The 24,074-nt window shown below is 49.4% G+C and overlaps 1 protein-coding gene across 1 annotated transcript in view; it reads right to left on the bottom strand.

The window, feature by feature from the left end:
- The window catches only part of Fat2 (FAT atypical cadherin 2), a 91,084-nt gene that overhangs the window by 18,411 nt on the left and 48,599 nt on the right, over positions 1-24,074 (bottom strand). Inside the window, exons 9-17 of the mRNA XM_008851882.1 lie at positions 18,983-23,041; positions 17,012-17,208; positions 13,498-13,651; positions 10,895-11,128; positions 6,525-6,908; positions 4,169-4,383; positions 2,931-3,068; positions 2,293-2,436; positions 184-381 (exon numbers count right to left, since the gene is read on the bottom strand). Of these exons, the coding sequence (XP_008850104.1) occupies positions 184-381; positions 2,293-2,436; positions 2,931-3,068; positions 4,169-4,383; positions 6,525-6,908; positions 10,895-11,128; positions 13,498-13,651; positions 17,012-17,208; positions 18,983-23,041 (5,723 nt within the window). The remainder of the gene's footprint in view (positions 1-183; positions 382-2,292; positions 2,437-2,930; positions 3,069-4,168; positions 4,384-6,524; positions 6,909-10,894; positions 11,129-13,497; positions 13,652-17,011; positions 17,209-18,982; positions 23,042-24,074) is intronic.

Here is a 24,074-nt window from a genome sequence, read left to right as displayed (position 1 = left end):
GTACATACATGCACACATGTACACACATGCACATACACATACATAAGACTATGAAGATTTTGCAGAGCTCAGTTTGGAGTCTCTGGCCCAATTCCAGTGCACATGCCCTCCACACACCTCTTCCTAAGCACAGCAGCCACCCCCCGCCCCACAGCCACCTCCTTGGGTCCACACAGTGCTCACCTCTATCTGAAGCTGATACCATTCCTGGGCCCTCCTGCTCAGGCCCGCAGCCGTCACCAGCCATCCATCTGGAGTCACCCGGAACACGGAGCCAGCATTCCCCTTGGTGATTCGAAAGGAGTAGGGGGGCCCATTCTCTGGGGAGTCGGAGTCACTCAGGATCAGCTGCAGCACTTTGACACCAATGGGGGAGTTTTCCTGAGACCGAGAGTGACAGGAAGCCAAGGGGTGTGTAAGTCACAGCCCCTCTGGTCACCCATTTCTGGACCCTGTCATTCAGGGACTAGTCCTGGTCCCTCTGACCCCAGGCTAGACCCATTCTGTTTCCTAGAGCTTCTGGCTTCTCAGTGTTCACTAGGTATTCCTGAGAACAGCACTGGGCCTTAGATGAGCTCCTCAACACCAAAGACCGAGCCCTTTATCCAACAGGGGGTCGTGGCCCATGCACACAGCTGATGAACTCTTAGTGCATCGTGGATGTGGGACTGGGCATTAACTACCACTCGGCAGGCTCACCTGAGAATGTTCAAGAGAGCTATTGGCCAGAGGAGCAATAGCTGATGAACTCTTAGTGCATCGTGGATGTGGGACTGGGCATTAACTACCACCCGGCAGGCTCACCTGAGAATGTTCGAGAGAGCTATTAGACAGAGGAGCAATGCAACACACATTTAATGAGCAAAGTCTGAGATGACTGGGAACTGAACTAAGAAAAACTGGCCTCAAAGCATGATGGTAGCCTTTGTTCTAGAACACAGGAAGTCGGCATGCTGGAGTGCTAACCGTCTTTATATTACCACGGTCTATCTACAAACAGAACCAAAGGGACAGACCCTGATGGTTGCTTATCCAACAATCCATATTTCTTCCTCATAAAACACATCTTTAGTTCAGGACAATATCCTTATCAAAGACACCCCCCTCTTAGAGAAGATGGACTATTACTCCCCAAGTCAGCGATAACCACCTGATTCCCTGGGGCAGTTTTTGTTTAAAGTTGAGCACGTGATTCAATTTTGACTACTGGAGAAGTTTGGCTGGTGGGGTTTCTGAAAAGTCTCCTTTGAGACAAAGTAGACAGTTCCAAAGAAATCCCCTTCTATTTGCGCTGAAGATGACTGGGCAGCAGCGCCACCATTTTGAGACCAGGAGGGCGAAGGTGTTTCAAAGGCTGCGCTACGGTGCTCTTTTCCTACTGAAGCAATCAGTTCTGGGATTTCTTCCCACCCAGCCTCTTGTTATATGATATTACCATTAAGTCCTTATTAATGAATGAACTTTTAAATGGGCGCTTGTCACTTGAAGGCTGGCAACCCTCCCGGGTGTAAGCCCCAAGCTCGCCACACTCTAGCTGTGGTATATTTCTGTACTTATATTTTTTAATGTTTTGGGAGAATAGTGTCTCGTGTAATCCAGGCTGGCCTTGAGCTCACTAGGTAGCCAAGTGTGACCTTGAACTTCTGATCCTCCTGCCCTTTACCTCCCAAGTGCTGATACTACAGATATGTACCACCAGGCCCAGTTTTACGCTGTGCTGGGGCTTAAGCCCAGGGCTTCATGCGTGCTAGGCAGGCACACTACCCACTGAGCTACAGCCTAGTCCCTGTAACTCTCTTTTTTATTATTAACTTTTAGCTATCATACAAAATAATGGGTTTCATGATGACATTTTCATATTTATGCATATCCTTAGAGCTTGAGCCTCTTCACCCCTCACTGCCTGCCCAGTCCTTCCTTCCCTGTCTCACGGCTCCCCTCAGTCTTCCTTCTCCTTTCATAGTTTATGTGCGCATAAACATACATACATAAATATATGTTACTCTATCGACTGCACATGAGGATCAATGTTGTATGTCTGAAATCTGAGAAACAGGGGCCACCTACTTCACACGACTGTGATGAGCCCCAAATGGGATAGTGGTCACAGAAGTGCCTAACAACGGGGCCTGGTGATTTTTAACCCCAAATCCATAGTCCTCTTCCACTGCCTGTGCAGCCTTTAGGGACAGTGGTGGGAAGGCCACAGTGGGTGGGATGGCCTGATGCCCCAGGGGAGTGCCTCCCACTGGGAGGGACATGAAGGAAGGAAGGGGGCTGGGGTGCCCTTACCTGGACAGCTGTGCTATAGTTGAGCTGGAAGAATCTGGGTGGGTTGTCATTGACATCAATGACTTGGACAGCCACGTCTGTGTCCTCGTGCAGTGGGGGTTGCCCACTGTCTGTGGCGCGGAGTCGCAGGGAGTAGCTGGGTATCTGTGGCAGGATGCACAGTGTGGAGTTGGTGCCAAGGCCCCCGGTGTCTGCCTTGGACCCGTTGCCTGCTCCCACTGCCCACTCACAGCCCTACGGGGCTCAGGCTCCAGAATCAAACAGAAGAGTGTGATTTCCAAACCACCCATCTCCGAGCTGTGAGACATGGGGGCGGGTAGTGTCAGGATGCACTTCCCAGGGTAGCTGTGAGGCTCACAGGGCAAGGTGCACTTAAGGCATCTAGTCAAGGGTCTGATGCCACCAGTCGCTGCCACTGGAGATTCCAGCAGGTGAGCCCTTGTCTGCTGTGAGAAGAGTCTGCCTTGGCTTCTCCAGGGAAGAGATGGGTCCCTCCACACCCTCCTGCCTCTGGCCTCTCAGTGCACAGAGGAATCATGCTGGACACTGTTATGGCATGAGGATGGGGTGTGGACTACCACTCCCTCTTAACCTGTCATAGGGCCGTGCTTCGTCTGGGCCCCTCCCACATGGCTTACCTGTTCCCTGTCCAGCGCCTTGGCCACCTGCAGCTCCCCCGTCTTGGGGTGAACAGTGAAGTGTCCCAGCTGGTTCCCTCCTACCAGGCTGTATGTAATGGCACTGTTCAGAGGCCCATCGTCATCAGCGGCTGACACCTGCAGTGGAGACAGGACTGTCAGTACAGGTACAAGCGCAACCAGAGAGGAATCATAGCCCTGGGCGTGACGGAAATGTTCCTTCTCCCAATGGCTGCCACTGGGTTGGCAGTCCCCACAGCAAGAGAGTCTCTCATGATCTCAGCATGCCATGGATTCCCTCCTTCCTATTCTACTCATAGTGACAGGGTACCGGGCTGGTCCCTAGGAGTCAGGAGACCTAGGAGTCAGGAACCTGTGGAGGTACATATGCCCTCAGAAAATGTCATGTCTAATGTTAGGGTGATTCTAATCATGATGGGTCTCAGGAGAGCTCGGAGTAGAGTGACAGCACACCTGGGAAAGTCAGAATTCAGGGAGCCTTGGAGGACAAGAGGGCTGTTGAGTGTGGATGGCACATTCAAGGCAGAGGCAATGGTGTGTGCAAAGTGGTCTGAATCCACAGGTATGTGTGAGGGAGGTCCTGGGTCAGAGAGGTGGAAAGAAGATTGGAACAAGATGGAGAGGGGTCCTGAGTATGGGCATGCTCCAAGGAGGGAGGGAGCGACTGTGTATGTAAATGCAAAGAGGTGTTATGTGCAACCTCTGTCCCTGTCACCCCTCCCCAGTGGCACTTGGTGTCACACTGTCATCAGGTGCTGAGCAGACCTCTGGTGTCCATCTCCTTGATCCTCTGTGGAAGCGTGCCAGTCCTGTGTCCTCTGTGGAAGCGTGCCTGTCCTGTTGGTGTCACACTGTCATCAGGTGCTGAGCAGACCTCTGGTGTCCATCTCCTTGATCCTCTGTGGAAGCGTGCCAGTCCTGTGTCCTCTGTGGAAGCGTGCCTGTCCTGTGTCCTCTGTGGAAGCGTGCCTGTCCTGTGTCCTCTGTGGAAGCGTGCCTGTTCTGTGCCCCATCAGAATCCTGCCTCATTAAACAGCTCTGAAATCTCCTATCATGAGACATGGTTTGGCTAAATAGCTACAAGTCATGGTCAAGTCCACAGTATGCTGACTTGCTAAGCCAGCCCGTACTCCTGATGACTGAGGACCCATGAGGGAGGAAGACAAAAACCACCCCAGAGTCCACAATCCACAAAGAGCAAAGCTGGGGGTCCTTACGGTCAGGATGACGTCACCCACAGTGGCATTCTCTAAGACCTTGGCCCCATACAGGTCATGGGTGAATCTGGGATGGTGTTCATTGACATCAGTGACATTGACCACTATGGTGGTCACATCACTGAGGGCGGAAGAGCTCTTCCGGCTGCATTCAATGGACAGGAGGTACTCGGGACTTGTCTCAAAGTCCAGGCTCCCATTGACGTACAGGATCCCTGTGGAGAAAGGGGGCGATGGAGGTGAGGCAGTAGCTGTCACATCAAGGGCGGAGGACTGAGGGAGGGGGACAAGCAACACAGGGCCCTGCATGGTTTCCCCCTTCACCTCCCTCTGTGTGGCCGCTTCTTTTCCCCTTGATCCCTCATTTCCCTTACCATCCCAGAGAGCTATGTGTCCCTCATTTATTCTGTAATCATTGACTTCAGAAGACAGAGCCAATCAGCCCACTGCATGCCTCCTAGCTCATGGTGCTAACTGCCCAGTGCCATCTGTGGGCAACTCTGATCAAACAGTATGGATTTGGCCTGATTAAGGCTTTTGACCCAAGGCCACTGGTAGGAAGTACAGACACCAGCAGGGTGTGTGAACATCATTATAAATATGCAGCCAGCCACCTATGATGTATAAAACTCTACCAAACACCTGATTTAAATATCTCATCAAATAAATGGCAGGAGGAAACAGAGAGGTCAGCAACTGAAAGAATCCAGAATCTGAGTGTGGTGGTCCACAGATGCAACCCAGCACTCAGGAGGCTGAGGATCATGAGTTTAAGCCCAGCCTGGGCTACATAGTAAGACTTTATCTCAGAGACAAGGAAAGAGATTAGAAATATTGTCTATCAACTAAGTTCAAGGTGGAGAACCTTTAGGAGAGCTGACAACCAGATTTTAAAAACACATGGATGAGATAATAATTAAAAAAAAACTGTTTGGGGCTGGGGATGGGGCTCAGTTGGCAGAGTCCCTGCCTAGCATTCATGGAGCCATGGGTTTGATCACCAGCAGCTCCTAAACTGGTGAGGTGGTGTCTGCCTGTAATCCCAGCACACAGAGAAGCAGAGACAGGAAGATTAGAAGCTCAAGGTCATCTTGGGCTACATAACTAGTTTGAGTCCAGCCTGGGATACATGAGACCCTGTCTCAAGGGTTACAAACAAAACCATCTGTTTGATTAGGTACTAAATGATATTAAGGAATGGTTATCTTTTAGTGCAAGGTGTGGTGGCATGCATCTATAAACTCAGCCTTTAGGAGGCTGAGGCAGGAGGATCTCCAGTTCTAGGCCAGCATGAGCTACATAATTAGATGCTGCCTCGAATTTTAAAAAGAAAGAGAAGAGCCGGGGATGTAGCTCTGTGATAGAACACTTGCCTGGCATGCTCAAGACCCTGGGTTTGACCTCCACACACCAGAGGAAAACAAAGGAATAATTTGAAACCTTTGGAGTGAGATGAGGTGCTGTGGTTGCTGTCTACGGATGCCCACTGAAGGGCTTCTGAGGGAAATGAAATGACGTCTAGGATTCATTCCGAAATCGCCCAGCGGGTACCAAGTACAGTTAAGTGTGAGGATGAAGATGTGGTGTTCGATGGCACTGTAGGGTGGATACAGCACAGCAGTGGACGATGTAGCTCAAAACAGCTGGAAGAGTCCAGAGGTTCTCGACACACGGAACAATACACATGAGGAGAAAGACCGTAACAGCTCCAATTTGGTTCTTATAGGCTGACCGTATTGAATTATCAAGCTTTATCCCACAAGTGTGCACATGTATTATGTATCAGCAATGAAATTTTCTAAGAATCAATTAAAATATTTTTAAACCTTACAATATAAATCAGCTCCTAGAAAAGGAAACAGAACAAAACTCAGCAGTGGGTGGGTGTGGTCTAAGGAGTAAAGACAGACTCAGGTGGGGCTGGATTGGTAGTGACTGATGCTGGCAGTCAGGACCTGGGGGCAGGCATTAAGCAACTGTGCTTCCCGTATGTCGAAGATCTTTGTAATAAAAATTTAAAAGCATACTGCCTGACGACAGAGTGGCTGTCAGGAGCATGGGAGGACTCTGCATGAAAGACAGCATTGAGGCCCTTCCAGGAGTCTCTACGAGTTTGATTTGGCTCCACAGCTAGGGGGAGGAGGAGGGAGGGGGAGGGGGAGCGCAAGTGTCCTCATTCTACACAAGTTGGCCACACATGGAAAAAGGGACCAGCTGATGGTCCTCTAGAGAGATGAAGAGGGTGGGTATGGATCCAAGGATGCCAGCTGCAGGAGGGGGCTGTTTGGGCTGATGGTACCCAGTGCACCCCATAACTGGCGTGATGGAGGGCTGGGCCTGCATCTGCTCATCTCACCTGTGCGAGCATCCAGTCGGAAATTCCCCTGCTCGTTCCCGCCTGTGATGCGGTAGCCCACCTTCTCCGCACCTGGGCGTGTGAGGGCAGCCAGATGCAGCACCCTTTTGTCCATCAGTGCATCCTCGGGCACCTGCACACTGTACTCCGTGCTCAGGAAGACGGGAAGGTAGTCCTCCAGGCCCACCACAGAGACTGTGACAGTGCCCAGGGTGGACAGTGGTATCGGGGTGCCCAAGTCAGAGGCTCGGACGGTGAGTTCCAGGACTGAGTTTGGTTTGACCTGCAGGGGTTTCTCCAGACGAATGACCCCTGAAGTGGCGTCGATGGAGAACTGGCCATCGGCAGAATCCGTCAGTGAGTAGACTACCTGGGCATTGGCAGCTGTAGAGAGATGGGGTGGGATGCACACCAAACCCATAAAAATGTTTGGTGGGAGGGAAATGGGCTTATTCACAAACGAATTGGCAACTTCCTGTGAACCTGTACTTATATCAAAATAGAGTTAAGAAAATGGGGGTGAGGACTGGCTCAGTTGATAAAGTGCTTATCCCACTGCATGGAGACCTGAGTTCAATCCCCAGAATTCAAACAAGTTGGGCGTGGTGGTACATCTTGAGAATTCTAGTGGATCTCTGGGGCTTGCTGGCCAGACAGCCTTGCCTAATTGATGAGCTCTATGTCAAAGAAGAAAAGACTTGTCTCAAAAAAAGTGGATTAACACCTTAGGAGTGACCCCTGAGGCTGACATCTGACCTCCACACATAGGAGCACACACATGCACACGCATGCACACAGGCCTGATTCTTTTCTTTGATTATGAAGCAATCAGCTTGTATAGGGCCCAGCAACATGTGTTGTTTAAACTGTGATATCCTTGCCCATAGGGACAACTACAGGTCCTGGGCCTAAGGATCTCATGCCACACACATGAGGGAGCACAGCCTGCTATAATGGGATTGTGGTGGGATGTGTCTATGAGGAATTTACAGTCATTGGATGTACCTACCATCCACAGCGATGACTAACACTGTCAGCTTGAGGAACTCTAGAATCACCAAGGAGACAAACTTCTGAGCATGGCCATGAGGGAGTTTCTAGGACGGATCAACTGAGAAAACCCGCCCTGGGTGCTGGTAGCACCACCCAAGGGGTTGCAGAGGAAATAGAGGCGAAGGCAAGCTGAGCGCCAGCCTTCATTGCTCTCTGCTTCCCGTTTGTGGGTGCGATGTGACGACAGACCCGAGCACCTGCCACCATGCCTCCCCTATGATAGATGGTGGAGTAGAACCCAGGGACTGAAGAACCAGGGATCTTTCACTGTTTCCTAGGTGACCATGTCAACAGGACCATTGTGGGTTGAGGGGTCTAGGGGATGTGTCAGGTTACAGAGGACTGGGACCAAGAACTGACAGCTATCAGCTCCAAAGAAGTGACACTTGATAATTGTCAGAGGACTCGTGGAAGGAGGATGCTGCCTAGAACCTAGGGAGCCTCCTGTCTCAGAACGTATGTAAGCAGAGGCCAATTGAGTATGAACAGGCCTTATAGCCAGCGGATGGAGGGGTAGATGAAGCGGCTTGCTCCAGCTCTGATATATTAAATGCAGCTCTGCATCCCAAACAAGTCTGTCTACTTGTGCCTGTTCCAACACACACACACACAGACTCACACACACACTCACACAGACACACACACACATGCACACACATGCACACACTCACACAGACACACACACTCACACACATGCACACATACACACTCACACACACTTGCACAGACACACAGACACACACAGGCACACAGACACACAGACACACACACACTCACACACACTCAGACATGCACGCACGCACACACACACGCACACACACTCACACTGACACACACACACACTCAGACATGCACGCACGCACACACACGCACACACACTCACACTCGCAGACACACAGACACACACACACTCACACAGACACACACACACTCACACACTCACACAGACACACACGCACACACACACACAGACACACAGACACACAGACACACACACACACTCAGACATGCACGCACGCGCACACACACACACACGCACACACACACACTCACACACTCACAGGTTTCCCAGGCCCAACTACCCTGTCTTTGCATTTGATGCTCACTCTCCCTAGAATACAGCATCTCTCCAAAATATTGCTCCTTCAATACCAAGCTAAAGTCTAGGAAGGCTTCAATTTGCTGATATCAAACAAGGTCAAGTGGCTGATTCCACTTTCACTGTCATCTTCGTCGTCGTCATCATCATATGTTGAGCTGACTACTTTGACCCCAAGAGCATGTTTTAGCCTACCCAAGTGATAAAATCTGACTTGGGAAAGTTGGACCACATTAGAATACTTCATGCTGGCTAGAACTGGTACAATGTGTAACAAAGGCTCTGTGATGAATCTTCTCGCTCTGTACTATGGCTTGAATGTGAACTTCATAGTTCAATGTTGAACACTTGATCTGTAATTCATATGTGGGAGATGCTTGGAGGTGTGGCCTTTGGGAAGTAACTGGGATTAGATGAGGTCATGAAGGTGGGGCCAGGATGGTATTAGTAGCTTTGCGGAAGGAAGAGGACGAGAGACCCAAGCTACCATGTGTGGTCTGGATCTCACCCTGTGATGCCTTCTGCCCTGTTACCACTCAGCAGGAAGGTCCCTCACCAGACCCTGGAACCACATACTTGAACGCCCCAGCCTGTAGAAATGTGAGTCAAATAAACTCTTTCTCTCTCTCTCTCTCTCTCTCTCTCTCTCTCCTCTCTCTGGTATGTATGTACATGTGTGTGGGATATACATACATGTGTGTGCTTGTGCAATGTGGATACCACAGGGCAATATCACGTGACAGTTCTCAGTAGCCATCCACCTTACTTTTCTGGAATAGGGTCTCTCGCTGGCCTGGGGCTCACCAACTCAGCTGGGCTGGCTGGCCACTGAGCCACAGGGATCCTGCTGTCTCTACCTCCCCAGCACTGGGATTCCAAACATACACCAGCATACTCAGCTTTTGCGTGCTGGGGATCAAACTTGGGTCCTTGGACTTGTGCAACAAGCATTTTACCATTATCTATTTCTCTAGTCTTAAACTTTTATTCTTTACCAGTTACCCAGTCTTTGGAATTCAGTTATAACAACAGAAAACAGACTAAGAGACCTTGAAAATATTACATGGAAAAGTAACCCAGAGAAAATAATGCTATTAAAATTAAAATGTAGAATACCAGCCAGGCGTGGTGGCGCACACCTTTAATCCCAGCACTCAGGAGGCAGGGGCAGGTGGATCTCTGTGAGCTCAAGGCCAGCCTGGTCTACATAGTGAGTTCCAGGTCAGCTAGGGCTACAGGGAGACCCTGCCTCAAAAAGACCAAAAAAAAAGAGAAAAAAAGTAGAATACTGGAACTGGAGATACAGCTCAGTAGATGCTGTGCTTTAAATGTGAACCGTCCCCTACAGGTTCATGTGTTTACTTGGTCCCCAGGCAGTGAGCCGGTTTAGAAGGCTGTTGGAACAGTTATAAGGTGGAACTCACTGGAGGAGGTGGGTCAGTAGAGGCAGGCCTTAAGGGTTTGAAGTCTTGCCCTACTTTCTGTCTGTTCTCAGCTTCCTGATTGTGAATACAATGTGACCAGCTACCTCTCCTCCCCTCAGCTTCCTGATTGTGAATACAATGTGACCAGCTACCTCTCCTCCCACTGTATCCCTTGATGAACTGTACCTCTTCTTAAACCATGAACCAAAATAAACTCTAGCTTCCTTAAGTTGCTTTGTCACAGCAACAAGTGACTAGCACAGCGGGAGGGAGCGTGCCAGCATGTGTGAGGCCCGGAGTTCAACCACCGGTACCAAACACACACATAAAAATAAAATACTGAAAACAGTTCAGCTACACTGCCTAAAAATTGATGAAGGAATTCAATAAGCTTAATGGACTTAAAGCCAAAAATTTCTTTCTTATATAAATTAATGAACTAAATAATTGATTGGTAGACTTCTGATTAGCTCTATTTAAAATGGCCTTGAGAAAAGAATGCTCTCCAGATTTGATGGCAACTGCAAAGGTTCTGCAAGTCTAAGTGGGGGTGAGGGGGCACCATGGGGGGAGGGCACCAGATTGAAATGCTTTGTGTCGGCCTTAGATACTGCTTAATCTACTTGTCACACAGCTTTGGGTAGCCAATTTTTTCTGTTCTTGAATGTCAACAGACTCAACCAACAGGCTTAGTCCTTGACAGTCCCAGAGGACACAGGATGATCCCCCACACCAAATGCCAAATGGAGCTAATGGCACGATAGCACGGGGATCACCAATCCTCACATACTCACCCTGGTCAGGATCCCGGGCAAAGACCACAGCTACAGGGGTCTTAACCGTGGTGTTGTCGAAGACAGCCACAGCACAGTGACTTGGGAAGAACTGCGGGGCGTTATCATTCACATCCTCCACGTGGAGAGTCACGTCTGCTTGGCACGATTCGCCCCCTCCATCTGTTGCCTTGACAACAAGGCTATACACATCCTTCCTCTCTCGGTCCAGGGTCGTGAGTGTGGTCAGCTCCCCTGTTCAGAGAAATGACAGAGGTTGAGTTTCCCGAAGAGGATGTGACATGCCCCTTGGAGAGCTGTGGGGACAGTCCTAGTCACAATTTCTGTCAAAAGGGAGCAGTGCCCTGTGCATACCACCAGGGAAGGAGCCCAGTACCCACAGCCTCCCTAATTCTCTTACCATGCTCCACTGTTATCACCACCCTTTAAGAGCTCCATCAAGATATAAACACAGCATTTTAAAGGCTAATTAGGCAATTTATAACACAGGAAATGTTCTGATATATAAAATTTAGCTCATAATTTCACTTGTAGGAATATATATACCTAGAATAACCAACCTGAAGATAACAATGCATACATAAAGATATCCTCTGGAGTATTATTTATAATAGCAGTAAGCTGAGATTATCCCATTTGCTTTTCAAATGGACACTGATTTACATCCTATTGTTTGGCAATACAGTAAGGTACCCTGTGGTGTCAGCTTTAGTTGCTAACGTGACAGAACCTAAAATCACCTTCAAAGAGCCTCTCAGTGAGGGACTGTCTACACTGGGTTGGCCTGTGGGCGTGTCTGCATGGGATTGCCTTAAGTTAATTGCTGTGGGAAGACCCAGCCCACTGTGGGTGGCCCCACTCCCTAGGCTGGGTTCCTGAACTATGTGAGTGGGGAAATTCAAGCTGAGCACAAGCAATCGAGCACACGTGCATAAACATCCCTTTGCTCTTGAGTGCGGATGTGACCCGCTGTTTGAAGTTCCTGCCTTGACTTCCCCACAGTGATGGACTGTGCCCTGGAATTGTAGGCTGAATAAGCTGTCCTCTGAGTTGCTTTGTGTTGGCGTGTTCTTTCACAGCGTCAGAAATGAAAGTAGAACAAACTGTATAATTAGAAATGAATTAGGACAGGGCTTTGTTTTCCCCTTGGAAATACAACTGTGGCTAAGGGAAGAGCAGCGTCCTATTTTTATGCAACAATTACAGGGAGATTTTAGAGGTTCATGGCTGGTACACAGCAAGCCAGCTTTGGCGATGGCCTATCACACAAGTTTTCTGGCTTCTGCCAGAACTGTGCTTTTGAACTCTGTATACTTAGCATGTATTATTTTTATATTCTGAAAACCCGCCCAGTTCGTTTTTCTTTTAAGTCCTCATGGGCAGTCCCTGTAGCTGCGCAAAGAGCAGCAGAGACAAGATGAGCTGTCCAAGTCACTAGGCACTCTGGGCTGGGGTCAGGAAGGACAACACCGTCTCCTGTCCACCCAGACAGCTTCCTGCGACACAGCTCTCACTGGTTCCCTCCCTGCTAAGGAATCTCCACATTATCATTGAGTTATGGACTCAAGCCACAGGTTGGCAGCTGGCCCCTGTGACCTGGGGCCTGCCTGGCTGTCGTCACCACTTACCTCCTGTGGCACAGTCCTAGCTGGGGGGCTTCTCTTCCCTACTCATCTCTCCAGCAGACCCCACAGCCCAGCTTCAGTCTGAGTACTCATGGCTCACTCTACAGGGCCTGTGTTCCCTACCTCTGCTTTCCTAGCCGTGATGCTGTGAGTCTGTCCACACCCAGTGAGCTCTTCCTCAGCCAGGCTTCCATAGGCTTTACTGCGTGTGATGTTTACTGGAGTCTTAGGAGACCTTAGCCCCAGTTTGCAGCATGCATAGCCTGAGATTTCATCCTTGACTTTGACACTGACTGGCCTGAGTCCTCTGGTGGCTCTCAAGGGTTTTGGCCTATCTGTCCCTAGGGCATCATCTTGTGTCTCTCTCCGCTCAGTGGGTTCAGTGTGCCAGCCCCTTTCTAAACAAGCCCTCGGGACGTGCTCCTCCTAGCTTTGGTACTCCTCCCCACCTTTCCTGTCCCCACCCCCGCCTGGCTGACTCCTAGTGTACCCCGGTGTCACACAGAATGGCACTTCCCCAGAGTTTCACTTAACCTGGTTGGAAGCTTAAGTCCATCTCTTCTGTCAGCATAGACGCTGTCTCTTCCTCCTCCACCTTCCTTGTTTTTTGTTTGTTTGGAGACAGGGTCTCACACTGTAACTCAAGCTAGCCTCAGACTCTCAACAATCCTCTTGCCCTAGCCTCCTGAGGGCTAGGATTACAGGGATGAGCCACCATACCTGGCCTGCACTGTCTTAACTTAGCAAAGGCAAGCCGTTGACTCAGCAATTGCTTTCCTTGCTCTGTGATAAAGATCTGGGTCTGAACTCACCCACCCTCTGTTATGTCCCAGGTGATAGTGCAAAGCTTGGCTCATGGTGCCAGTCTGGCTGCTGATGGTGGACAGGGGGACTTCTCAGAGGAGCCCACCACAGACCAGCAAGCACTGGTCTTCAGGACACAGGCTCTTAGCTTCATCCCACAGCTCAGAGACCCACCTGAATGAGGGTCCAACTTGAATTCCTGGGCCCCAGGTCCATGCAGGGAATATGTGATCTGAGCATTGGTGTCCGTGTCCACATCTGTGGCAGAAACTCTCAAGATAAAGTGTCCTGGAGAGACGTCCTCACGGACCTTGCCAGTATAGAGAAGCTGGAGATGGAAGAGGAAGATGGGGAGGTTGAGGTGGGGTGCTCAGTTCTAGAAGTGGGAAGAGTGACAGAGGAGGCAGAAGCAGAGAGACTAAGCAAGTTGAGACAGATGGACAGAGACCAGGAAGCAGAGGGGTGGGACCAGGGAGTGGAGGAGGCACAGGAGGAAGAGACTGTAAAACCAGGTGTGGTGGCTCATGCATGCAGTCCTGGTACTGGGTGGTGGGGGGCAGGAGGATCAGGAGTTCAAGTTCATCCTTGGCTACATGTAGTGAATTTGGGGCCAGCTTGGGCTATGAGAGACTCTGAGAAGAAAAAAAGAAAAAAAAGAGAAGGCAGAGGAAGAGGAAGAGGAGGAAGAGGAGGAAGAAGAGGAAGAGGAGGAAGAGGAGGAAGAGGAGGAGGAGGAAGAGGAGGAGGAAGGGGAGGAGGAGGAGGAAGAGGAGGAAGAGGAGGAGGAGGAAGTGAAGGAGGAGGAGGAAGTGGAGGAGGAAGAGGAGGAGGAGCAGGAGGAGGAGGAAGTGGAGGAGGAAGACAGGCAGCACTAACTTGACTCAGGAAGAAGAAGAAGAGAAGGAAGAGGAAGAGGGGGAGGAGGAGGAGGGGGAGAAGGAGGAGGAAGAGGAAGAGAAGGAAGAGGAAGAGGGGGAGGAGGAGGAGGAGGAAGAAGAGGAGGAAGAGGAAGAGAAGGAAGAGGAAGAGGGGGAGGAGGAGGAAGAGGAGGAGGGGGAGGAGGAAGAGGAGGAAGAGGAAGAGGAAGGAAGGGAAGAAAATAGAAAGGAGGAGATTAAAAGCCAAGGTCAGGTGAGCGTGCTCAGCAGGTGGGAGTTTGCTGTTACACAAGCCTGATGACCTGAGTTTGATCCCTGGAACCCACATAGAGGTGGAAGGAGAGGGAACCAACTCCATGAAGTTGTCCTCTGGCCTCCATAGGCATGCTAAGGCACGTGTGCCCACACAGACACCATACACACAAACACAATAGTAATAAATCAAATAATTTTTTAAAAAGCTAGAACAGAAGGTGAGGAGACAGCTGTCAATACGGTGCGCATCATGTAGGCACTGAGTCTAGATAACCATAACCCATGTAAAAAGCCTGGTGGGGGCATGATCCTATATCCCCAGCACTGGGGTCGGAGGGAGCTGGAGACAGCAGATCCTGGAGCCCATTGTAGCCAGCCTAACTGAATCAGTGAGCTTCAGGTTCACTGAGATGGTCTCAAAAAAAGTAAAGGTGGAGAGTTATTGAGGAGACACCCAACCTGACCGCTGGCCTCTCCATGCTGGCACACTCACAGGCCCACATACCCACAATTCACCCCTCACCCCCAGAGATGGAAAAAAAAAGTCAGAAGAGGCATGGCAGAGAATAAGTCATTAAACCACAGAATGAGGAGTTCCACCATCTGGAAGCTGATGCCCAGAGAAGAACCCGCCACAGCCCACTCCACAGGGGTCCTTGGAGGGGAGGGATGAGGCTGGTCTGGCAGCAGATGTTTCAGAGTATTAGGTCAAGTCCCGCCAAACCCCACCCCTGCCTTGTAGTGAGCTTCCAGGCTCACCTCCTTGCCCACGTTCCCAGGAGAAATCCCAGGCCTTTGAGGTAGATCCAGACCCCAGTGACCCTGACACTGCCCTTCCTTCCCTTCCCTTCCCTGCAGGGCCTGCGCATAGGGAAAGGCTGGAACCCCTGACATTTCAGTGTCCCTTATGTGGTTTACATCATACCAGGTTCAGGCAAGCACAGCCCCTGGGCACATTCTGGGTGGACACATCATGTCCAGGTGGACTGTGTGGGGTGGGCTCGCAAATGTTTTTTCCCTGCTCTGATGATGTTGTGTGCTATCTCTGGTGAGTGGAGGCTGAGCCTGATCCTGGCCCCTCCCAGCTCAGGGAGAGGTTGTAAGTAAGGTCAAATGGGAAAGAGGGAAAAGATGGCCACCTTTCTTCCCAGGAAAGCTGCCTTTCTGAGACCACCCAATATGTGCTCACCTGGACCCTGAAAACACACTTTCCAAGCTGACTGATACCTCAGGGTCTCTTGTGTTGTGCCTGTGAGACAGAGTATAAAAGAAAGGGAAAGTGACCGTGTATATGTATCACGTGTGCTACAGTGTGTGTCTATATGTGTTGAAGTATGTATACAAGTACATATGTGGGTAAGAGCATGTGAATTACATATAAGCATGTTTGTATATGTGGGTACGCAATTGCACCAGGTGTGTAGGCATATGCTTAAATGTATATGGTGTATCTGTATAGGTATTTGTATGGGGTTGTAGCTGACTCTGTGGGGATGTATATTTGTATGCATAAGTATGCATTGATGTGTCTGTAATGACTGGCTAGATTTTAGGCAGATATGAATTATGCTGTTAAGATATTATAAAATTCAAATGCTGATAATTTTACCTACGAACTTTGAAATAATGGAAATCCCCAGGAAAGTAAAAAATTACCCACTGTGTTTTGAAGGTAAAACTGTATAACTAGTGTTTTTAACAAATTATTCCATTACATTTATTTGCATGTGTGCATATGTGTGTGCATGCTTGCATGTATGCCATGACTACTGTGTGGAGATCAGAGGACAACGTGCAGAAGTTGAAGTTGAAGTTGGTTCCCTCTTCACCATGTGAACCCCGGGGCCGGAACGCAGGGCATCGAGCTTGGCTGCAAGTGCCTTTACCTTCCGAGGCATCTCACCAGTCTGACTTAGTTTGTGCTCTCTATGAACATATTTCCTCTCCTGTTAAACACACACGTGCCTATGCAGGTACGCAAACACACACACACACACACACACACGCACGCACGCACGCACGCATACCTCAACATCTGTACCCATGAGAGAGTTAGGACTGAATTACATGAGGATCCTGGGGAAGAGTGTGTTCCTGGATGGACCTGTCCTGCTTGTGTCTGTACATCACAGCTCCTGTCCTGGGGTGGTGCTACCTTAGCAGATGTGGGATAATTTGTATGTGGATGTGGGGAAGAGGTGCCAGGGGCAGGCCTCTGGAGGTATTAGACCACAGTGAGTCCTGCTGACAGCTGAGAGGAGAGGAGACGCAGTAGAGTCTGTTTGGAGGCCATGTATCCCTCTACTTCTGGATCCTTGTGGCAGAGAAGTGGCCTTTGTACGGAGTGCAGGGAGAGGGTTATGCACTATGATTCCTGAAGAGCTTAGCTATGAATAAGGCAAGAAGTTGCCTAGAATGTCCTGCCCTTGGGTACTAGTCTGAGGTCTGCTGGGAAGATACTGGGCAGGCAAAGTCAATGATGGCTTCTCATTTTTCCTGCCTTCCCTGGACCCTCTTTGCATCCACTTCCAATGCAACTCCCAACCCCTACTCACCTGTGAGCACTGCGGGCTGTTATCATTGATGTCCAGGACAAAGACCTCCACTGGGACTGAAGCCTGGAATTTGCCGTCCGATGCTGTGATTCTGAGTAAATACTTAGCAATGTGCTCACGGTCCAGGCTCTTCCTTGAGGAAATCTTCCACTCATCCCCAACTTGACTGATGCCAAACTGGCCCAGGGGGTCTCCCTCTAAAAAAGAGGGTTGCAGCTACCATAAACAGAACACAGATGAACCAGGCTTTGACTCCAAGGTGGCTGCGTACTTGGCCCTTCTTTCAGGATTGCTGAGAAAGGAAGGCAGAATTTTCTTCCCTTAACTAGGGACCTACAGGTCTACATGGAGTTGGTCTTTTGAAATTAGGGAGCAGCTTCTGATTTTAAAGTCTCCCTGTTAAGTGAGACTGCAGGAAACACCTTTCCAAAACCAGAAATAGGCTTTTACTTTTTGTGACCTAGAAGGCATTGGAGGACCAGAGGGAAGCAAACTTCAGATCTAGACAAGAAACGTCCAGGCCCCACTGTGACGCTGCCCTGGATGGGTGGGAAGAGTTCAGTGACATCAGATTCCAAGGTTGGATTATACCAGGAATGGCATGGATTAAGCAGGGGGTCATCAGGAGGCTTGTCTGTGACTTGTCTCTCTTAAGGAATGGGAAGATGAATTCTCACTCAGAGATTCTAAGATTTTCCCAAGATTTAGATCCTCTAAGAGTTGACTGTGGGGTTGGAGAGACAGCTCAGTGGTTGGAAGCACTGGTTGCTCTTGCAGAGGACCTGGGTTCAGTTCCCAGCACCCACATGACAGCTGACAACCATCTATGATTCCAGTTCCAGGGGATATGATGCCCTTTCTGACCTCTGTGGGCATTGCACATCATAGGCACTCTTACTGCATGCAGGCAATACACTCATGCACATAAAATAAAAATAATAAATAAAGGGCTGAAGAGATGGCTCAGCAGTTGAGAGCTCTTGCAGAGGACCCAGGTTCGATTCCCAGCATCCACATGGCAGCTAACGACCGTCCATAACTCCAGTTCCAGGGGATTTGATGCCCTCTTCTGGCCTCTGAGAGCACTGCATGACACGGGTGCACCAACCTACATGCAGGTAATACACTTATACACATAAAATTAAATTTAAAATTCTTAAAAAAAATAATAAAATATTTTAAGAGTCGATTTAAACCAGAAAAAAATAAGAATGGACTGCATATTTTCCCCTATATTTTCCTATTCTGAGATTTAAAAACCAGTGTTGTCAAGTATCTGATATCACAAGATTATAAGATTCCATTTTTCTAGGGATGTATTTTAAATGGCTGTCATTCTGTCTGTCCTAGAAGTCTGGGGTTCTTGGTTGGAACATTAGACTCATCAACTGTCCCCTGGACAGATGTACTAGCAGGAGCCGTTTTTATGGATAAGGGTGACATGGCACTGGGGTCAGGAGAAAAGAGGGTGCTCTCTGCAGTGGTGCAAGTTTGACAAGATTTAGAATCGCCTAGGGAATGTGCCTCTCTGTGTGTCTACCAGCGCACTTCCAGAGAGGTGTAACCAAATGTAGGCAGCACCAGCCCATGGGCTGGGGTCCTGGGCTGAATAAAAAGGAGAGAGTGAGCTGAGCACCAGCTCTCTCTGCTTCTGACTGTGGGCGAGTGTGACCAGCTGCCTCACCCAGCCATGCCCTCCCACCATGATGGACTGATTCTCTTCTTAACCATGAGTCAAAATAAGCCCTTCCCTCCTTACATAGCATTTGCTAGTATTTTTGTCACCACAGGAAAGTGGTTAATATGCTGGGTTGACAGCCTGTCTTGGCCTCTGTTTGGCTGGTTTTATCCTCTGGATGTGGAGTGGCGGAATTTCATTTTCTGATAGGTATTCACTGAGGAACGTTTATAGGGCTTGGTTCTAATCCCAGACCTTATATATACTCAAGAGTCCATGGCAGTCACCCTTACCTGTGATATAGCAGGTGACCTGCCTGTTCTTCTCAGAGATGTCAGCATCCAGAGTCTTCAGCGTGGTCACAAGCTCACCAGGCTCACCGCTCTCCACCACAGAACCTCTGTAGCCTTCAGAAGCAAACCGAGGGGCATTGTCATTCTCGTCTGTGATGGAGACCTCCACCAGGGCCTGGGAAGACAGCTGGATGGTCTGTCCATGGTCATAGGCCACCACATAAAACCGATAGGTCTGGCGGGTCTCGCAGTCAAGTTCCTGGAGTGTGGTGATCCAGCCAGTCTCACTGTCAACAGCAAAGAGCTCGTGGATGTTGCTTCCAGGCTCCACAGACAGCCTGTAGCTCACCTGCCCGTCACTCCCAGTGTCCTGGTCACTGGCAGTCACTTGAATGACCGTGGTCCCCCCAGGCATGTTCTCAGTGAGGAAAGCCTTGTACGGATCAGCCTCGAAGACAGGTCTGTTGTCATTGACATCTTCTACTTGGATGTTGACAGACACCAAGGACACTAAGTCGGTGTCCTCGTGTGGGCAATGTGCCATCAGATCAATCTGGTACCATTTGGTAGATTCACGGTCCATGGCTTTCCTCACCTTCAGAACCCCAGTATCTTGGTCCAAAGAGAAGACGCCGTCCCTGTTGCTTTCAGGCGTGGTGCCCTGGACCAGACTGTAGATGACAGGATCTTGAGCTGCAACTGCTTTCACAAACCCAATTTCAGAACCTTCTGGAAGGTCTTCAGATGCAGAGAAAGTATACAGAGGTTCAGAAAACTTGGGCAAAGATACCTCATTAGGAACCACCTGTAGTTGTACAGGTACCAGAGAGTCCCAGTGTGGAGGACCTCCATCCTGGGCTTTGATGTTGAAGTTAACAGTCCTGTTTTCCAGACCCACCAGGCTCTTTTTCACCTTGACCACACCAGTCATTGGGTTGACTTCAACGATCTCTTCAGCCAGGTCCTTGGCCGAGTCTACTGAATAGGTGACATCTGCATTCTGACCTTCGTCCGCATCGTAAGCCAGCACCTGGATGACAGGGGAGTCTCTACTGACGTTGGATGGGATGGAGACTGTGTACCCAGATGCTTTGAACTGGGGAGCATTGTCATTTTCATCTGTGAGGATGATGTTCACTGCACAGAAGGCCACTTTGCCCCCTCCATCCCTTGCCATGACCTTAATAGCAATGACCCTTTCTGTTGAATTTTCCCGATCTAGTTTCTGCAGAGTGGTGATCTGACCACTGGGGTTTATGGAGAACTTTTCGCCTGCTAGTTTATTAATAATGGTGTAGTCCACAGTGCCATAGGGACCGCTGTCTTTGTCTATGGCTAGCAACTCGATCACCTTCGTTCCCACCTTTGCATTCTCCGCTAGCTCAGCCTCATAGATGTGCTGCTGGAACTTGGGGCCATACTTGTTGGCATTTGTGGTGTTGATATACACTGGCACAGTCGCTCTGAAGACACCATCGGAAGCACCCACCCTCAAGTTGTAAGCAGAGTCCAGTTTCTTTTTGCAAAGGTTGAACATAGAAATTATTCCTGATGAGCTGTTGATGGAAAAGTGCCGGTCCTGATTGCCAGAAATAATCAGGTACTCCAGGCGGGAGGTGTCCCCGAGGTCAGGGTCGAGAGCTTGGACTTTAAGAACCAGGTGTCCACAAGTTGCTAATTCGCTGACATTGGCTTCATACTGAGGTTCTCTGAACTCTGGGGGGTTGTCATTGATGTCAGACACATTGACAACCACAAGCGTTTCACCAGTGAGTGGGGGATCTCCCTTATCCGTGGCCCTGACTTTCACATGAAAGTGTTGTTGGGCTTCATAATCCAGCTCTTGGACCGTGAACATCTCCCCCGTGCTCCCATTGATCTGGAAGAACTTGGAAACCTCTGAGCCATCCTCCACGATCTGATAGGAGATATCTCGATTCTGTCCTGAGTCTTTGTCAGAGGCCAACAGTTGGATCACAGGGGTCTGAGCAGGTAAGCCCTCAGAAACCAAGGCGGTGTATACCAGCTGGGGGAAGGCAGGAGGGTTGTCATTGATGTCTTCAACCAAGACTTCCACTGTGGCTTCAGAAAATGACCCCAGAGCTGTGTCTGTGGCTCTCACTGTGAACAAGTGCTTGTTCTTAGACTCATAGTCCAGAGGTCCCGTCACTGTGAGGACACCGGTCTTAAAGTCAGTGGTAAACAGCATCAAGGGCTCTTCCTCAACAATGTTATAGATAAGCCTCAGTCCCTCAGGACTCCGAGCCTGCGTGTGAAGAATTGGAGTATAGAGTGTGATATTTTCAGGGACTTTGACTCTGTAGTAAGGACTCTGAAACAGTGGGTTGGATTTATTTCTGACAGTGACAAGTACTTCTTCCCCAGTCTGTAGGGATGGGGTTCCTGCATCTCTAGCAATGACCTTGAGGCGATACTTATTCAAAGCTTGATAATCAAAGGGCTTCCTGAGTGATATGTCTCCAACATAGGGGTCAATCCGGAAATATGCATAATCCTCTGCAAAAGCATATGTGACTGTCCCGTTGGCACCCAAGTCCTTATCAATGGCAGATACCTGGAAGAGGACATCCCCTGGCTCGGTGCCATCTTGGATGACTGTGTAATAAGGCAGATGTTTAAACTCAGGTGGGTTGTCATTGACATCCTCAACAGAGACCTTCACCAGAGCCTGAGCCATCCGCTGAGGGACCCGGTTGTCCCTCACCTCCACTGCCACCTCGTAAGTGTCCTGCTGTTCCCGGTCAAAGGCTACTCCTCTGGTTTGCAGCACACCTGCCGACTTGACCATGTGAAATAAATCCGTGCCATTCAGGAGGAAGTAGGAAAGGGTGTCATTCAAGTGGTTCCCATGGACACCAGGAATCAGCAGCGCTGTTCTGTGCTGAGTGTTTTCCCTTACACATGCTCTATAGATATCCTGATCGAACTGTAAGCTTTTGTCAAGGACCTGGGTCACTGATATTTTTACCAGTGCATTGTCGTGATGCAGGCCATCAGAAGCCCTAACGGTGAGCTTCCGTGAGAGCCCCAGAAGAGCAGGATCCACCACAGATATGCGACCTGTGATGGGGTGAAGGGCAACAGCTCCGTCAGCATCCCCCATCTTGATGCTGTAGGTGACTTCTGAATCCTCATCCTTGGCCTGCACCGTGAGGAGCTCCATGCCCGGGTGGATGGGTCCTGAGACTGCTACTTCGTAGATCTGCTCTGAGAACCTGGGAGGAGAGTCATTCACATCTCGGACATGGATAATGACCTTGGCAGGCCTGGGTGCAAACAAGATGGGGGTCCCTTGGTCATGGACGTAAACGCTGAATTGGAAAGAAGGTGTGCTCTCATAATCCATTTCTGATACGATAGTTAAGGTCCCCATGTTGGGGTCAATTTTGAAAAACTTTAAGGCCTCTGGCTCCAAAATTTTATAGACCAACAAGGAATTAGCTTCCTGGTCTCTGTCTGAGGCACGGATCACCAGGGGGCTGTTGTCCTCGGCCAGGATCATGCTGTGCAGGGGTGCAGCCTCACTGACTTGGCCCACGAAAGTCGGCTTTAAGAACGTGGGTGCACTGTCGTTCTCATCGATGATGTAGATAAGCAGTAAGACGTCGGTGAACGCACCCGCCATGTTGCTGCCTCGGATCTTCAACTCGTAGGATGAGATTTTCTCATGGTCTAAGTTCTTCTGGGTGGAGACAAGGCCAGAATAGGAGTTCATGGAGAACACGCCATCTTTGTTCCCCTCCCTCAGCTCATAGGTGACTTCGGAAGAGCTTGTGGCAGAGACAAGGAGGATGGGGGCACCAACGGGGATCGATTCTGGGATCTCGATGAAGTACTCATCTTTTGAGAAGATGGGAGCACTGCTGTCTGAGCGGTGGATCTGAACAACCACCGTGGCCAGGTCATGCCACCGTGGGGAGCCTTGATCTTCTGCCTTCACAGTCAATGTATGCCGGGCATGGCGGACCCGATTAAGTTTCTGAGCTACCGTGATGATGCCCAGGAGGGCATCAATGTTGAAGAAACCTTCACTGTTCCCTGAAACAGAGGACAGGAAAGACTGACATTTACACAGTTAAGAGGCACCTTGGGTCAGTGAAGAGGCAACTGTACCACACTAGGGCAGGCCAAATTCTACATTCCAGTCACCCTGGATTTAGAAAGATGCTATATTGAGAGTATAGAGAGTATATACATACTACACCATTTTGAATATGGTGCCCACAGTAGGTACCTCCTAAACATAAGTTCCAGGGCTCACAAAGTCTCTGAGAAACATCTTGAACTAAAACCCCATACTGTCATCAGTAAGTCTTTGAAGTTAAGGAGACTTATACTTGCAGCCAAAACATACTCCTCCCTGAATTTCAGTGGCATCTGCTATAGGAAGAGTTTGGGTTCACCATGGAGCACGGAAAGGCGATCCCTCCCACTGCTTCCAATGGCCTCAATTATACATTTAAAAGACAGAGCCGGGCATGGTGGCGCATACCTGTAGTCCCAGCACTTGGGGGACAGAGGCAGGTGGATCTCTGTGAGTTTAAGGCCAGCCTGGTGTACATAGTGAGTTCCAGGATAGCTGGGGCTACAGGGAGACCCTGCTTCAAAAAGACAAAAAAAAAGAGACAGATCTGTAAATATGGAGTCACAGAATGCCAATGCTGATGGGGATTTTAGGCTACTATTCCTTTTATGGCCTGGTTACAAAGCCCCTCAGCACACTTAAGGATAGAGATGTGTGGGGAGAGAATGCATCCAATACCCAGATCTGCAGACACCTGCACTAATGCCTTCCACCTCGCCCACACTTCCTAGTCTCCAAACATTCTCTCGTCGTCTTGATAATTTTTTTCAATATCTACCCATCATCTGTATGATTTTATAATAGTATTTTATGGATATTTTCCTTTAAATTGGTTCACTCAGGATTTGATATTTTTTAAAAGGCAACTTTATTTTGGTCCTTTAAAAAGAAAACCATTTCTCCATAAATCAAAGGTTATCATAAAAGCCAGTCAATGAAAAAATCTTATTAAAATCTGGATAAAAGTTATTCCTTACTGAAGTATCC

The sequence above is a fragment of the Nannospalax galili genome, unplaced genomic scaffold (genome assembly GCF_000622305.1).
Source record: "Nannospalax galili isolate Female #2095 unplaced genomic scaffold, S.galili_v1.0 scaffold706, whole genome shotgun sequence".
NCBI classification, from domain to species: Eukaryota; Metazoa; Chordata; class Mammalia; order Rodentia; family Spalacidae; genus Nannospalax; species Nannospalax galili.
The sequence above is the reverse complement of the archived record's forward strand: the minus strand, read 5'-3'. Positions and strand labels throughout refer to the sequence as shown.